This window comes from Mobula birostris, chromosome 4 (assembly GCF_030028105.1).
Source record: "Mobula birostris isolate sMobBir1 chromosome 4, sMobBir1.hap1, whole genome shotgun sequence".
Lineage (NCBI taxonomy): Eukaryota > Metazoa > Chordata > Chondrichthyes > Myliobatiformes > Myliobatidae > Mobula > Mobula birostris.
The window spans coordinates 97434757-97453263 of NC_092373.1; the positions used below are offsets into that span (position 1 = coordinate 97434757).

Here is an 18507-nt window from a genome sequence, read left to right on the forward strand (position 1 = left end):
GAGATCCCCCCTCATTCTCCTCAACTCCAGGGAATACAGCCCACCAAGAGCTGCCAGACGTTCCTCATACGGTAACACTCTCACTCCTGGAATCATTCTCATGAATCTTCTCTGAACCCTCTCCAATGTCAGTATATCCTTTCTAAAATAAGGAGCCCAAAACTGCACACAGTACTCCAAGTGTGGTCTCACGAGTGCCTTATAGAGCCTCAAAATCACATCCCCGCTCTTATATTCTATACCTCCAGAAATGAATGCCAACATTGCATTCACCTTCTTCACAACCAACTCAACCTGGAGGTTAACCTTAAGGGTATCTTGCACAAAGACTCCCAAGTCCCTTTGCATCTCTGCAGTTTGAATTCTCTTCCCATCTAGATAATAGTCTGTCCGTTTATTTCTTCCACCAAAGTGCATGACCATACACTTTCCAACATTGTATTTCATTTGCCACTTCTTTGCCCATTCCTCTAAACTAAACTAAGTCTCTCTGCAGGCTCTCTGTTTCCTCAACACTGCCTGCTCCTCCACCTATCTTTGTATCATCGGCAAATTTAGCCACAAAACCCTTAATACCATAGTCCAAATCACTGACATATAGTTGAAGTCAGAAGTTTACATACACCTTAGTCAAATACATTTAAACTCAGTTTTTCACAATTCCTGACATTTAATCTTAGAAAACATCCCGTCTTAGGTCAGTTAGGATCACTGCTTTATTTTAAGAATGTGAAATGTCAGAATAGTAGTAGAGAGAACGATTTATTTCAGCTTTTATTTCTTTCATCACTTTCCTAGTGGGTCAGAACTCTACATACACTTTGTTAGTATTTGGTAGCATTGCCTTTAAATTGTTTAACTTGGGTCAAACGTTTTGGATAGCCTTCCACAAGCTTCTCACAGTAAGTTGCTGGAATTTTGTTTCATTCCTCCAGACAGAACTGGTGTAACTGAGTTAGGTCTGTAGGCCTCCTTGCTCGCACATGCTTTCTCAGTTCTGCCCACAAATTTCCTATCGGGTTAAGGTCAGAAAATAATGTCAAGTCTGGTTCATCCTTGGGAGCAATTTCCAAATGCCTGAAGGTACCATGTTCATCTGTACAAACAATAGTACGCAAGTATAAACACCATGTCTCCTAGAGATGAACGTACTTTGGCGCGAAAAGTGCAAATCAATCCCAGAACAACAGCAAAGGACTTTGTGAAGATGCTGGAGGAAACAGGTAGACAAGAATCTATATCCACACTAAAACAAGTCCTATATCAACATAACCTGAAAGGCTGCTCAGCAAGGAAGAAGCCACTGCTCCAAAACCGCCATAAAAAAGCTAGACTACAGTTTGCAAGTGCACATGGGGACAAAGATCTTACTTTTTGGAGAAATGTCCTCTGGTCTGATGAAACAAAAATTGAACTGTTTGCCCATAATGACCATCGGTATGTTTGGAGGAAAAAGAGTGAGGCTTGCAAGCTGAAGAACACCATCCCAACCGTGCAGCATGGGGATGGCAGCATCATGTTACGGGGGTGCTTTGCTGCAGGAGGGACTGGTGCACTTCACAAAATAGATGGCATCATGCGGAATGAAAATTATGTGGATATATTGAAGCAACATCTCAAGACATCAGCCAGGAAGTTAAAGCTCGGTCGCAAATGGGTCTTCCAAATGGACAATGGCCCCAAGCACACCTCCAAAGTTGTGGCAAAATTGCTTAAGGACAACAAAGTCAAGGTATTGGAATGGTCATCACAAAGCCCTGAACTCAATCCAGTAGAAAATTTGTGGGCAGAACTGAAAGAGCATGTGCGAGCAAGGAGGCCTACAAACTTGACTCAGTTACACCAGTTCTGTCTGGAGGAATGAAACAAAATTCCAGCAACTTACTGTGAGAAGCTTGTGGAAGGCTACCCAAAATGCTTGACCCAAGTTAAACAGTTTAAAGGCAATGCTACCAAATACTAACAAAGTGTATGTAAAGTTCTGACCCACTGGGAAAGTGATGAAAGAAATAAAAGCTGAAATAAATCATTCTCCCTACTACTACTCTGACATTTCACATTCTTAAAATAAAGTAGTGATCCTAACTGACCTAAGACAGGGATGTTTTCTCAGATTAAATATCAGGAATCATGAAAAACTGAGTTTAAATGTATTTGGCTAAGGTGTATGTAAACCTCTGACTTCAACTGTACATCGTAAAAAGTAACGGTCCCAACACCGACCCCTGTGGAACTCCACTGGTAACCGGCAGCCAGCCAGAATAGGATCCCTTTATTCCCACTCTCTGCTTTCTGCCAACCAACCAATGTTCCACCAACGCTAGTAACTTCCCTGTAATTCCATGAGCTCTTATTTTGCTAAGCAGCCTCATGTGCCAAAAGCCTTCTGAAAATCCAAGTACACCACGTCTACTGCATCTCCTTTGTGTACCTTGCTCGTAATTTCCTCAAAGAATTGCAGTAGGTTTGTCAGGCAGGATCTTCCTTTCAGGAAACCATGCAGGCTTTGGCCTATCTTGTCATGTGCCTCCAGGTACGCCGTAATCTCATCCCTAACAATTGATTCCAACAACTTCCCAACCACTGATGTCAGGCTAACATTTGTTAAGTGTATCCAGGTCTCTTAAAACAATATGTGGACAGTCCAACGAGTGGAGGAGCAGTAATGGACCTGGTGTCGAGTAATAACCCTGGCCAGGTGACTGACCAGGTGAGCAGTCAGGAAACAGAACCACAACTCTGGATAGGTACAGTTCTTTCAGGAGAGTTTTAAATTGGAATCGGGCAAATTATGAGAGCATTCAGCAGGCTCTTAGCTGAGTTAATTGGGAACACATTTTCTCTGACAAGTCCACAGCAGACATGTGGAGGGTGTTTAAAGATCAATTGAACAGAGAGGTAATGAATTTAGTCTTGAAGAAAAAGGAAAAGAATGTAAAGCTTCATAAGTTATGATCAAACAAAGCACACAAGGACTATAAATAAGCCAGATGAGAACTAAAGGGAATTAGGAAAGCCAGGAGGCACCATGAAAAGTCCTTGGCAAGTAGGATTAAGGTGAAACCCAAGGCATTTTATACATTCATCAAGAGCAAGAGGATAACCAGGGAAAGGTGGGACCACTCAAGGATAAAGGGGGGTGGGGGACATTTTGTTTGGATGCAGAGAAGGTGAGTGAGGTACTTAATGAGTACCTTGTATTTACCAGGGAGAAGGATATGGAGGACCAAGATAGCAGTGTTGAGTATTATGGCAATTAGAGGTCAAGGAGGAGGAAGTGTTGGGCCTGCTTATGAGTATTCAAGTGGATGGCCAGAGGGCCTGAAGGGGTTTACCCCAGATTACTGAAGGAGGCAACAGACAACATTGCTGAGACCTTAACCAGTATCTTCGTATCCTCTTCTAGGCACAGGCGAGTGGCTGATGTTGTAAGAAGGGAACAAGGGAAAATCCTGGGAACTATAGTTTGGTGAGTCTCACATCAGTTATAGGGAAACTGCTGCAGAAACTGCTTAGGGATAGGATATATGAGAATTTGGAAACCCAGGAAGAGCCAGCATGGCTTCATGCGGGTCAGGTCGTGTCCATAAGACACAGGAGCAGAATTAGGCCATTCAGCCCATCGAGCCTGCTCCGCCATTTCATCACGGCTGATCCCGGTACCCATTCAACCCCATACACCTGCCTCTGCCATATGCTTTGATGCCCTGACCAATCGGGGGAACTAACAAATTCCACTTTAAATGTACCCACGGACTTGGCCTCCACCGCAGTTTGTGGCAGAGCATTCCACAATTCAGTACACTCCAGCTAAAAAAAAATCTCCCCCTCACCTCTAAAAGGCCGTCCATCAATTTTGAGGGTGTAGTTCTGGATACTCCCAACACAGGAAACATCCTCTCCACATCCATCTTATCTAATCTTTTCAACATTTGGTATGTTTCAATGATATCCCCACGCATTCTTCTAAATTCCAGTGAGTATAGGCCAATAGCTACTCATATGTTAACCCCTTCATTCCCAAAATCATCCTCATGAACCTCCTCTGGACTCTCTCCAATGATAAAACATCTTTTCTGAGATAAGGGGCCTGAAACTGTTGACAATACTCCAGTGCAGCCTGACCAATGTCTTATAAAGCCTCAGCAATATCTCCTTGTTTTTATATTCTATTCCCCTTGAAATAGATGCCAACATTGTATTTGTCTTCTTACCACAAACTCAACTTGTAAATTAATTTTCTGGGAGTCTTGCACGAGGACTCCCAAGTCCCCTTCCACCTCTGATGTTTGAATTTTCTCCACATTGAGATAACAGTCTGCACTATTACTATTTTACATATTACTATTTAACTATTTATGGTTTTATTACTATTTATTATTTATGGTGCAACTGTAACGAAAACCAATTTCCCCCGGGATCAATAAAGTATGACTATGACTATTATTCTTTTTACCAAAATGCATTATCATACTTTACTCAACACTATCTGTCACTGCTTTGCCCGTTCTTACAATTTGTTAAGTCCTACTACAATCTCATTGCTTCCTCAGCAGCACCTACCCCTCCACCTATCCTCATATCATCCACAAATTTTGCCACAAAGCCATCAATTCCACTAAATCATTGACAAACAATGTGAAAAGTAGCGGTCCCAATACTGACCCCTGAGGAACACCACTAGTCACTGGCAGCCAACCAGAAAAGGACCGCTTTATTCACACTCACTGCATTCTGCCTGTCAGCCACTCCTCTATCCATGTCAGTATATTTCCTGTAACACCATATATTTTATCTTGTTAAGCAGCCTCAAGTGTGGCACGTTTTGAAATGCCTTCTGAAAATCCAAGCAAATGACATTCACTGCCTCTCCTTTGTCAACCCTGCCGGTTACTTCCTCAAAGAACTCTAACAGATTTGTCATGCAAGATTTCCCTTCACAGAAACCACGCTGACTTTGACTTATTTTATCATTAGTCTCCAAGTACCCTGAAACCTCATCCTTATTAATAGTGTAAGAGGTTTCTTTTTTTTATGTCACGGCGTAGTCTAATTAAAATGGCTTCTTTGTTATGTTAACTGCTGAGAAAGTCCTCCTGCTAGCAGTTTGTTTTGGATTATCTATTGATAAGAGGACAAATGAACCAATTGGGATAGTTGTTATGCTTTCAGTGTGTCTGTAAGATATTGTATGCGCGGGTTCTGGAGAGAAGGCGGGAGAGAGAGACAGAGGATGGACCAGGTGCTGCGAGTCCGCTGACAGGGTCGGACCCTGAGCCGGGGTCCGAGGTCCAGGGTGTTCGGCGAGGAGAGGAGACGGAGACAGACTCGTGTGGAGCGTCTGGCCGACCACCGTAGTTGGTCCCAGGTGGCAGGTTGAGGTGGTCCGAGGGGTCACAGGGTGAAGGAGGGGGGTCCTGAGCTCCAACTGTTTGTGCACGAAGAGATTGAACTTTGATAAGTGTGGCGCCTTTTATTTTCCTTTGATGTTTTATTCTCTATTAATTATATAGTTCCAGTAATATCTATAAACTGTAAATCATTTAATTGTATCTGGTGTATCGTCTGTTATTTGGGCGTGGTGGAGTACACACACAGCATACACACAAACTAATTACCCAGTTGGCAGGGCCGAGGGCTATTTCCCTAGATGACAGCGAGCTGAGCGACCGAGGCTGACCAGTGGGGGTTACAATAGACTTTTCCAACCACTGATGTTAGGCTAACTGGCCTATAATTTCCTTTCTTTTGTCTTCCTCCCCTCTTAAAGAGTGGAGTGATATTTATAATCTTCCAGTCCTCTGGCACCATGCCAGAATCAAGTGATTATTGAAGGATCATGACCAATGCATCCGTTATCTCTTCAGCAACCTCTCAGGACCCTGGGATGTAGTCTATCTGGTCCAGATGACTTATCCACCTCAAGACCTTTGAGTTTGCCCAGCACTTTTTCCTTTGTAATAGCAATGGCCTCACTCCTGCTCCTGACACTCAAGGTCCTCTGGCATACTGCTGGTGTCTTCCACAGTGAAGACAGATGCAAAATACTCATAAGATTCATCTGCTATTTCTTTGTACCCCATTACTACCTTGCCAATATCATTTTCCAAGAAGTCCAATATCAACTCTCACCTCTCTTTTAATCTTTATATACCTGACAAAACTTCTAGTATCCTGCTCTATATTATTGGCTAGTTTGCCCTCATATTTCATCTTTTCCCTTCTTATAGCTTTTTAGTTACCTTTTGTTGGAACTATTCCCAGAAACTTCAGCCACCTCTGCTCTGCTGTCAATCCCACCAGTATCCTCCTCCAATCTACCTTGAGTGTTAGAAAACTGATAGAATTTTTTGAAAAGATGACGAGATTGATTGATTGATAAAATCATGGCAGTGGGTTTTGTCTGTATGGATTTTAGTAGGTGTTTGACAAAGTCCCTCATGGGAGGCTAATCCAAAAGATTAAGATGCATGGGATCTGGAGTGAAATGGCTGCTTGGATTCAGAACTGCCTTACACATAGAAGACAGAGGGTAGTGGTTGAAGGAACTTAATCGAGCTGGAGGTCTGTAATTAGTGCATTTCCTCAGGGATCTGTGCTGGGACTTCTGTTATTTGTGATGTATATAAATGACCTAAATGAAAATAAAAATGGGTGGGTTATTGTTTGTGGATGATACCAAGATTGGTGGAATTGTGGATAGCGTAGAAAATTGGTAAAGAAGGTGGAGCAGAGTGATCAGGACACCAAATGGCGACTCCTTTGCTTGCATCTTCCGAAACAGCTTTACTTCAATCTTTAATATCTTTATTTTTCCCTTTCAGGGTTCTTTTGAAGACCCTGACCTGGAGTTACACGCTGACAATGGTTCTTTGCGGAAATGGGACCCACTCTCGGGGTATCATAACTGGCCATTGTGGTTCAGCATGCCAAGGGCTCGGCCCAAGAGTTCGGCTCAGATTTGGAAGCCTAGGACCTTGGGGTTCTGGAGACAGGCGCATCGAGGGTTAGTGTCACGACAGGAGACACGTGTGTCATCAGGGGAGTTGGAATATCTGCAGTTGTGTGCCCAGAGTTCTGGGCACAGAGCTCGACAAAAGCAATGTAGCGGTCTTTTAACATCGTAAACCAGCGAGTTGTTTGTTACGTTTCCCCTGCTCGCTGGGAAAATGGAGACACCTCTTTCTCCCTTATTAGGGAGAGAGAGAGCCTGTGGTATGCCAAATACCAGGTGAAACGTGAAATCTTTGGGGTAACTGCAAGTCTGTGTCATTTCTATTGCTTTGCTCAAGCTTGAGTGCTCAGTGGTGGGTGCCGATGCTTTTTTTTGCCGGGGGGGGGCAGAATTGTTGCTTCCGCACAGGAGGGAGGGGAGCTGGGGGAGACTTCAGGGTTCTAACATTTAACTGTCATTCATTCTTTGGGGCACTCCTCTGTTTTCGAAGATAGTTGCAAAGAAAAAGCATTTCAGGATGTATATTGTATACATTTCTCTAACATTAAATTGTACCTTTGAAATCCTTGAATACAGTATGACATAGATCAGTTGCAGATATAGGCTGAGAATGGCAGATAGAGTTTAACACAGATAAATGTAAGAGGTTGCACCTTGGTAGGGCAAATGCAAGGAGACAGTACACTGACACTGTTAATAGCAGGATCCTTAACAGTGCTGCAGAGCATAGAGTTCATAGCTCCTTGAAAAGTGGCCACACAGGTCGATAAATGGTTACAAAGGCTTATGGAATGCTTGCTTTTAATAGTCAAGGCACTGAATTCAAAAGTCAAGAGGTTATGTTACAACTTTTTAAAACCTCTGGTTAAGCCACATCTGGAGTATTGCAAACATGAGGAAATCTGCAGATGCTGGAAATTCAAGTGTACGGGGTCTCCTTTTTTTTGTATCTTAAATTTAAGATGGTTTCTTTGTTATGTTAACCTTTTAAATTGCTGCTTATGTGGATTAAAATGGCTTCCATGTTATGTTAAATGCTGAGGAAGTCTCTCCCTGGACATTTGCTTGGGTTAATACAGACAGCAGGGTGCTATTAGCCAATGGGTATTCATGTTATCGTTCTTCCGGTGATAATGCTGTCTCATATGACTGGGAACGGGGGTTTTTGGCGGGGAGTCAGAGGAGAGACGGAGAGGACGGTGGACGTGCGGAAAGGCTCCGGTTGATCACTCCGGGCGAGTCGACAGGGTCCGGGTGGTCCCGAGCCGCGAGTCGACAGGGTCCGGGTGGTCCCGAGCCGCGAGTCGACAGGGTCCGGGTGGTCCCGAGCCGCGAGTCGACAGGGTCCGGGTGGTCCCGAGCCGCGAGTCGACAGGGTCCGGGTGGTCCCGAGCCGCGAGTCGACAGGATCCAGGTGGTCGTCAGGAATTTCTGAGCTCCAACTTGTGCACGAGGAACTTGGACTTTGATAAGTCTGGCACCTTTTTTTTCCATTACTTCCTTTTCTGTATCAAACTTATATTAATTTCATAGACTTAGTAATATCTATAAAGTGTACCTGGTAAAACGTACTGTGTGTGCTGGCTGATGATTGATGTTTGGGATTGATTTGGGTGGCAGTGGTACAGCAACCGACTCAGCGGGAAGCGTTCAGGCCGGTGCTGGGCAGGATTTCCCCTAGACATATACGAGCCAATATAGCTGAGCGTTACACAAGCAACTGAGCGTTACACAAGCAACACACCCAAAATGCTGGTGGAATGCAGCAGGCCAGGCAGCATCCACTGGAAGAGGTACGGTCGACGTTTCGGGTCGAGACCCTTTGTCAGGACTAACTGAAAGAAGAGACAGTAAGAGATTTGAAAGTGGGAGGGGGAGGGGGAGGGGGAGATCCAAAATGATAGGAGAAGACTTGGGGGTGGAGGGGGGAATGGAGCTAAGAGCTGGAAAGTTGATTGGCAAAAGGCTGGAGAAGGGAGAGGATCATGGGAGGCGAAGCCCAGGGAGAAAGAAAGGGGGAGGAGAGCCCAGAGGAAGATGGAGAGCAGGCAGGGAGTTACAGTGACAGGGACAGAGGAAGAATAGAGAGAGAAAAAAAGGGAAATTTAAATAAATAAATAAATAAATAAATAAGGGATAGAGTAAGAAGGGAAGGAGGGGCATTAACGGAAGTTAGAGAAGTCAATGTTCATGCCATCAGGATGGAGGCTACCCAGACGGAATATAAGGTGTTGTTCCTCTAACCTAAGTGTGGCTTCATCTTGACAGCAGAGAAGGCCGTGGATAGACATATCAGAATGGGAATGGGACGTGAAATTAAAATGTGTGGCCACTGGGAGATCCTGCTTTCTCTGGCGGACAAAACGCAACGGTCTCCCAGCCTGAGCCAATATATAGAAGGCCGCACCGGGAGCACCGGACGCAGTATATCACCCCAACCGACTCCAGGTGAAGTGTCACCTCACCTGGAAGGACTGTCTGGGGCCCTGAATGGTGGTAAGGGTGGAGGTGTAAGGGCATGTGTAGCACTTGTTCCGCTTACAAGGATAAGTGACAGGAGGGAGATCGGTGGGGAGGGATGGGGGGGATGAATGGACATGGAAGTCGTGTAGGGAGCGATCTCTGCGGAAAGCAGAAAGGGGGCTGTGAGTGAAAGATGTGTTTGGTGGTGGGATCCTGTTGGAGGTGGTGGGATCCTGTTGGAGGTGGCGGAAGTTACGGAGAATTATATGTTGGACCCGGAGGCTGGTGGGGTGGTAGGTGAGGACAAGGGGAACCCTATCCACAGTGGGGTGGCAGGAGTATGGGGTGAGAGCAGATGTGCGTGAAATGGGAGAGATGCATTTGAGAGCAAAGTTGATGGTGGAGGAAGGGAAGCCCCCTTCCTTAAAAAAGGAAGACATCTCCTTCGCCCTGGAATGAAAAACCTCATCCTGAGAGCAGATGCGGCGGAGACAGAGGAATTGCGAGAAGGGGAAGGCATATTTGCAAGAGACAGGGTGGGAAGAGGAATAGTCCAGGTAGCTGTGAGAGTCTGTAGGCTTATAGTAGACATCAGTAGATAAGCTGTCTCCAGAGATAGAGACAGAAAGATCAAGAAAGGGATGGGAGGTGTCAGAAATGGACCAGGTAAACTTGAGGGCTGGTGAAAGATGGAGGCAAAGTTAATGAAGTCAACGAGCTCAGCATGTAGAAACCATAGAAAACTACAGCACAGAAACAGGCCTTTTGGCCCTTCTTGGCTGTGCCGAACCATTTTCTGCCTAGTCCCACTGACCTGCACACGGACCATATCCCTCCATACACCTCCCATCCATGTATCTGTCCAATTTATTCTTAAATGTTAAAAAAGAACCCGCATTTACCACCTTATCTGGCAGCTCATTCCATACTCCCACCATTCTCTGTGTGAAGAAGCCCCCACCCTAATATTCCCTTTAAACTTTTCCCCCCTCACCCTTAACCCATGTCCTCTGGTTTCTTTCTCCCCTTGCCCCAGTGGAAAAAACCTGTTTGCATTCACTCTATCTATACCCATCATAATTTTATATACCTCTATCAAATCTCCCCTCATTCTTCTACGCTCCAGGGAATAAAGTCCTAACCTATTCAACCTTTCTCTGTAACTCAGTTTGTCAAGTCCCGGCAACATCCTTGTAAACCTTCTCTGCACTCTCTCAACCTTATTTATATCCTTCCTGTAATTTGGTGACCAAAACTGAACACAATACTCCAGATTCGGCCTCACCAATGCCTTATACAACCTCATCATAACATTCCAGCTCTTATACTCAATACTTTGATTAATAAAGGCCAATGTACCAAAAGCTCTCTTTACGACCCTATCTACCTGTGATGCCACTTTTAGGGAATTTTGTATCTGTATTCCCAGATCCCTCTGTTCTACTGCACTCCTCAGTGCCTTACCATTAACCCTATATGTTCTACCTTGGTTTGTCCTTCCAATGTGCAATACCTCACACTTGTCTGTATTAAACTCCATCTGCCATTTTTCAGCCCATTTTTCCAGCTGGTCCAAGCCCCTCTGCAGGCTCTGAAAACCTTCCTCACTGTCTACTACACCTCCAATCTTTGTATCATCAGCAAGTTTGCTGATCCAGTTTACCACATTATCATCCAGATCATTGATATAGATGACAAATAACAATGGACCCAGCACTGATCCCTGTGGCACACCACTGTCACAGGCCTCCACTTGGAGAAGCAATTCTCTACTACCACTCTTTGGCTTCTTCCATTGAGCCAATGTCTAATCCAATTTACCACCTCTCCATGTGTACCTAGCTAACTAACTGAATTTTCTTAACTAACCTCCCATGCAGGACCTTGTCAAAGGCCTTACTGAAGTCCATGTAGACAATATCCACTGCCTTCCCTTCATCCACTTTCCTGGTAACCTCCTCGAAAAACTCCAATAGATTGGTCAAACATGACCTACCACGCACAAAGCCACATTGACTCTCCCTAATAAGTCCCTATCTATCCAAATGCTTGTAGATTCTGTCTCTTAGTACTCCCTCCAATAACTTAACTACTACCGACGTTAAACTTACCGGCCTATAATTTCCCGGATTACTTTTCGATCCTTTTTTAAACAACGGAACAACATGAGCCACTCTCCAATCCTCCGGCACCCCACCCGTAGACAGCGACATTTTAAATATTTCTGCCAGGGCCCCTGCAATTTCAACACCAGTCTCCTTCAAGGTCCGAGGGAACACCCTGTCAGGTCCCGGGGATTTATCCACTTTAATTTTCCTCAAGACAGCAAGCACCTCTTCCCTTTCAATCTGTACAGTTTCCATGGCCTCACTACTCGATTCCCTTAATTCCATAGACTTTATGTCAGTTTCCTTAGTAAATACAGATGCAAATAACCTATTTAAGATCTCCCCCATTTCCTCTGGCTCCGCACATAGCCGACCACACTGATCTTCAAGAGGACCAATTTTATCCCTTACTATCCTTTTACTCTTAATATACCTGTAAAAGCTCTTTGGATTATCCTTCCCTTTGACTGCCAAGGCAACCTCATGTCTTCTTTTAGCCCTCCTGATTACTTTCTTCAGTATTTTCTTGCACTTCTTATACTTCTCAAGCACCTGATTTACTCCCTGTTTCCTATACATTTCATACAACTCCCTCTTCTTCTTTATCAGAGTTGCAATATCCCTTGAAAACCAAGGTTCCTTATTCCTATTCACTTTGCCTTTAATCCTGACAGGAACATACAAACTCTGCACTCTCAAAATTTCTCCTTTGAAGGCTTCCCACCTACCGATTACATCTTTGCCTGAGAACAACCTGTCCCAATCCATGCTTCCTGTGTGCAGGAAGCAGTACCAATGCAGTTGTTGATGTTGCGAAGGAAAAGTGGGGGACAGATACCAGTATAGGATTGGAACATGGATTGTTCCACAAAGCCAACAAAAAGGCAGGCATTGCTGGGACCCATACGGGTGCCCATGGCTACACCTTTAGTTTGGAGGAAGTGGGAGGAGCCAAAGAAGAAATTACTAAGAGTAAGGACTAATACCGCTAGACGGAGGAAAGTGGTGGTACAGGGGAACTGGTTGGGTCTGGAATCCAAAAAGAAGTGGAGAGCTTTGAGACCTTCGTGGTGGGGAATGGCGGTATATAGGGACTGGACATCCATGGTGAAAATAAAGCAGTGGGGGCCAGGGAACTTAAAATCATTGAAAAAATTCAGAGCATGAGAAGTGTCAAGAACATAGGATTGAGCAAGGGGGGAAAAAATAGTGTCAAGATATGCAGAAATGAGTTCGGTGGGTCAGGAGCAAGCTGAGACAATGGATCTACCTGGTCAGGCAGATTTATGGATCTTGGGTAGGAGGTAGAAACGGGAAGTGTGGGGTGTGGGAACTATAAGGTTGGTAGCAGTGGATGGGAGATACCCTGAGCTGATAAGGTTGGTGATGGTGTGGGAGACAATGGCCTGGTGCTCCTTGGTGGGGTCATGAACGAGGGGTAAATAAGAGGAGGTACCCGCGAGTTGTCGCTGTGCCTCGGCAAGGTAAAGGTCAGTACACCAGACTACAATAACCTTATCGGGGGGGTTTATAGTAAGGTTAGGATTAGTGCGGAGGGAGTGGAGATCAGAGCGTTCAGAAGGAGCAAGGTTGGAATTGGAACAAGGTGTGGTGAAGTCAAGACGGCTGATGTCCCGTCGGCAGTTAGCAATAAAGAGATCCAGAACAGGCAGAAGGCCAGACCGGGGTGTCCATGAAGAGGAGGAGGGTTGAAGACAGGAGAAGGGGTCATCGGTAGGGGTGGGAGAGTCATTGCCGAAGAAGTGGGCTCGGAGACAGAGCTGGCGGAAGAAGAGTTCAGCGTCATGGCGAACATGGAACTCGCTGAGGTGTGGGTAAAGGGGGACAAAGGTGAGGCCCTTACTGAGGACAGAGTGCTCTGCCTCAGAGAGTTGAAGGTCGGAGGGGATGGTAAAGACCCGGCATGGAGGAGAGCTGGGATCAGAGGGGGGAGGGGGGAGGCTGGTGGTGTCAATGGAGAGGGGAGGGTTGGGATGAGAGGAAGTTGGAGCCTCTGAGGGCCCAGGAGCTGACGATGGGATCTGAGGGAGACGGGGTTGCAGAGTCCCACTTTCAATTTCTTACTATCTCTTCTTTCAGTCAGTCCTGATGAAAGGTCCTGGCCCGAAACGTCGACTGTACCTCTTCCAATAGATGCTGCCTGGTCTGCTGCGTTCACCAGCATTTTGGGTGTGCTTCTGGAGTATTGCATATAGTTCTGGTCAACCCACTATAGGAAGGATGTTGAATCTTTGCAGAGCGTGTAGAGGAGGTTTACCAGGATGTTGCCTGGTTTAGAGGGGATGTGCTATCACAAGAGGCTGGATAAACCTGGGCTGTTTTCCCTGGAGCACTGGAGGCTGAGGGGAGATCTGATAGATGATTATAAGATTATGAGAGACATAGATAGAGTGGACAGTGATTATCTGTTTTCCAGGGTTGAAATGTCTAATACCAGAGGGCATGCATTGAAGGTGTGAGGGGCTAGGTTGAAGAGAGGTGTGAGGGTAAGATTTTTACTTAAAAGTTATGGATGCCCAGAATGTGCTGCCTGGTGATAGAGGCGAAAACATGAAAGGCTTTTATGAGATATTTGGATAGGCACATAGATGTAAGGAAAATATTGGAATATGGACATTGTACAGGTTGGAGAGATTAGTGTTTGGGTGTTTTCAATTTGCTCTTTAGCTGGTTTAGCACATTGTGGGCTGAATGGCCCATTCCTGTGCTATTTGCCCACGACCCCTTTCCCCTTTCTCTCTGCCCATCCTTGATCCACTCACACTGCCTTTACTCTCTTTGCTCCCTACCTGCCTCCCAATACTCCAGCCTCTTCACAGCTTCATTTCCTCATCCCACTCCCAACATTCTGCCCAATCCCTCACCCTCTCTGCATCTCTTTTCTCACCATTTTCCCCTCCCACCCAAAACTCAAATTCAACTTATCCCTGCTTCGCCCTCAATGCTGTTCCCACTCTCTCCTACTTCAACTCGTCTTCTCCCTTATTCCACATCACGCTTTCTCCACTCTCCAATCCCCTTTATCCCCTTTTCCCACTGCCTCGCCCTCCAACCCTTTCTTTCATTTTTCCATCTCACCCTACCCATCAACACTCTCCACATTCTTGTTTGCTCCTACCATCTTTTACTCCTGACATCTGTCCCTATGCCACTCTCATCCCCTCCACACAGTACAGCACAGGAACAGTTGTTTCAGCCCACAATGTCTGTTCTCACCATGACACCAATTCAAAATGCATGTGGTCTATATTCCTCTATTCACTGCTGTTCATGTATCTACCCAAAATACCTCTCAAAATTTACTATATTTGCAGCCCCACCACCCCTGGCTGGACATTCCAGGCACCCATCACTCTTTGCGAAATAAAAATTTGCTTTGAATATCAGCTTTAAACATTCCCTGTGATCTACAGCATTTGACATGCTGGGAACAAGACTACCTACCCTGTTGATGCATCTCATAATTTTATAAATTTCAATCATGTGTCCCAATGGTCTCCAATGCACCTGAGAAAGCAATCCAAGTTTGTTTGACCTATCCTGGCTAATACTCTCTAAACCCGACAACATCCCAGTGAATGTCTTCTATGCCCTTTCCAAAGTCTTCCCGTAATGAGACGACCAGAACTGAACACGAATATAGCCTGCCGAAAGTTCTATAAGGCTGCAACATAAATTCTTGATTTTTCTACTCACACCCCAAATGAAGGCGGCAAATACTATATATGCCACCTTTAGCAATCTGCTTGCTTTCCAATTTCAAGAAGCTATGAACTTTCACTCTCACATCCTTCTGTAAAGCACTTCTCAGTGCATCACCCATTCTTTCTCTATTTCTCACTCCCCCACTCTATTCCTTATCTATCCCACTCACGTTTTCTCCCCTCACTTCTGTTATCTCCCTCTTCTCCAACCACTTCTCAACTTTCATTCTTCCCCTAGTTCTGGTCCAATCCCCCAACATTCCCATTCTCTCCATTCAGCTCCCAATCTCTTACCACCAGTTCATTTCTCTCCCCCCTTCACTCCCACCTCTAACCAATATCCCCTAACTTGGTATCTTCCCACATTCTCTCCTACTCTCCTAATTCTACCTCCACACCATTCCCTTTCCCTTACCCATACCCCATTCTCACACCAATCTAAACCCACTTGGGTCCTCCCCAGTCCTCAGCCACTCACTTCTGTTTTATCCTGTCCTCTCCCTCGCATACTACTTCCTTCACCCCTCCCATACTTGTTGTCCTCATCCACACCCTCTCTATGCTAACCAGCCGACACCTGTTTTAAACCTCATCTCTTCCGCGCTCTCCTCTTCTCTCTCCTGTGCTATCCCATTTACACACAACTACCCGACTCTCGCCACCAATTACTCTCTCCTCACAACTGGTTCTGTAACCAATCTCACCTCAGTTCTCTCCGCCCACTCCTGTGATGTCCTTCCTATTCCTTCCACATGATCACCACCCGTCAATACCCACGACCTCTCCCCACTTCTTTTCTCTCCCTTCGCCCATTATCCCACCAATTCCCCTTTCTCTTTCCCACACATCCCAACATCGCCTGCCCCTCATGTTTCTCCTCACACAGTTCTCCCAAAGACCTGTTCTTTACACCCCCGCTCTTTCCCCGCCTGTGCTCCCCAACTTCTTCCTACTCAGGACTGCGCGGCCTCCTTCGCAGGCTCGGGGCCCGCACTCACCAATCAGCCTTCGCATTTCTTCCACGCTCAGGTAGAGGTTGAACCCGGGGCCGTCGGAATAGACAACGACAAAGCAGCAGCTCCAGAGCAGCAACAGCACTTGCTCGATCCCGCACGTCCAGCCGCGGCCCGCCATTCCGCAGCGGTAAAGCCGCCAAACTGCGCACTCCGCAAGCGGTAGAACCGCCTAACCTCCGCTCTGCTGCATGGCGGACGGCCGGCCGGCACACAATCGCTAGGCGCAGGCGCGAGCGCGCGTGGCCGGACGGGGTCGCGCACGGCGGCAGGGGCGCTTGCAGAGCTCTGACCTCCCAGTCACCCAGTTCCTCCCTAGCCTAACTCACTCAATCTCTTATCCCCTCCCTAGCTTTCTCTCTAGCACTTAGCCAACCATCACACACAAAATGCTGAAGGAACTCAGCAGGCCAGGCAGTATCAATGGAAAAGAGTAACCAGCCGACATTTCGGGCCAAGACCCTTTATCAGGACCTGAAAAAAAGATGAGAAGTAAGAGTAAGAAGGTGGGGGGAAGGGAGGAATAAGTACAAGGTGGTAGTCTCCCCCGATAACCACATATGAACCAGGTGCACAGAGCTGCAGCTCCTCAATAAATGTTAAAGAACTGGAGCTGCGGCTTGATGACCTTCAGCTCATACAGGAGACTGAGGAACTGATAGATAGGAGCTACAGGGAGGTAGTCACCCTAGGTAGCAGGAGGCAGGTAACTGGGTGAGTGGCAGGAGAGGGAAAGGAAATGAGCAGCTAGAAATACACCGCTTTGGAAACTATTGAGGAGGATTACTCCCTGTATACCCATGACTGTATTGCCACCCACAGCTCCAATCTGAAAATTGAATTTACCGACAACACTACATTGAGCCTTATCTCAAACGTTAACGAGGTGGCCTACAGGAAAGAAGTCATCTCTCTGACACAGTGGTGTCAAGAAAACAACCTCTCCCTCAATGTTGCAAAGCAAATGAGCTGGTTGTGGATTACAGGAGGAATGGAGACAGGCATCAATGGATCTGGGGTAGAGAGGGTATGGACTCCCAAATCCTAAGAACTTTCTTCAGGGGCACAATTGAGAGCATCCTGACTGGCTGCATCATTGCCTGGTGTGAAAACTGTTCCTCCCTTAATCACAGGAGTGGTGTGGACAGCCCAGCACATTTGTAGATGTGAACTTCCCATGGTTCAGGACATTTACAAGGACAGGTGTGTAAAAAAGGCCTGAAGGATCATTGGGGACCCAAGCACAATCTATTCCAGCTGCTACCATCCGGGAAGCAGTACCGCAGCATAAAAGCTCGGACCAACAGGCTCCGGGACAGCTTCTTCCACAAGGTCATCATACTGATGAACTCATGCTGATTTGAGTGTACTCTATATTTCATTGATTGTTCTATTTGTTATAAATTACTATGATTGCATATTGCACATTTAGATGGAGATGTAACGTGAAGATTTTTACTCTTCGTGTGGAGGATGTAAGAAATAAAGTCAATTCAATTCAATACCAAGGGACTGACTCTTGACACTGTGGCTCAGAAGAGAGAGCAGAGGTGAAGAGGATTGTGGTAGTGATAAGAGATTCCATAGTTAAAGAAGTAGAGAATAGAGACATCTGGATGGTATGTTGCCTCCCAGGTGCTAGGGTCAGGGATATCTCAGACTGGTCCAACACATTCTAAAGGGGGAGGGTGATCACCCAGAAATCTTGATACATATTGGCAGCATGGATATGGGTAGGAAAGATGAGGAGGTCCTAAAGAGGGATTTTAGGGAGCTAGGTAGGAAGCTGAAAAACAGGACCTCTAGGGTAGTAATCTCTAGATTGCTGTTCATGCCATGTGTCGTGAGGGTAAGAATAGGATGATTTGCAGATGAATGTGTGCTGACAAACTGGTGCAGAGAACCTCTAAACCAGGCAACATCCTGGTAACACACATCAAAGTTGCTGGTGAACAGGGTCTCGGCCTGAAACGTCAACTGTACCTCTTCCTAGAGATGCTGCCTGGCCTGCTGCGTTCACCAGCAACTTTGATATGTGTTGCTTGAATTCCCAGCATCTGCAGAATTCCTCGTGTTTGAGCATCCTGGTAAACCTCTTCTACACCCTCCCCAAAGCCTATGCTGGAGCAACCAGAACTATGCGCAATACTCCAGATACGGCCTAACCAGAGTTTTACAAATTTGCAACATGACATCTTGACTTTTGAACCCAATGCCCTGACAAATAAAAGCAAGCGTTCCAT

General features: G+C 45.9%; 1 protein-coding gene across 1 annotated transcript in view; it reads right to left on the bottom strand.

Moving 5' to 3' along the window:
• Positions 1-16490, bottom strand: part of ryk (receptor like tyrosine kinase) — a 348374-nt gene extending 331884 nt beyond the window's left edge. Inside the window, exon 1 of the mRNA XM_072255833.1 lies at positions 16250-16490. Within this exon, the coding sequence (XP_072111934.1) occupies positions 16250-16385 (136 nt within the window). The 5' untranslated portion in view covers positions 16386-16490. The remainder of the gene's footprint in view (positions 1-16249) is intronic.
• Positions 16491-18507: the final 2017 nt, after the last annotated feature.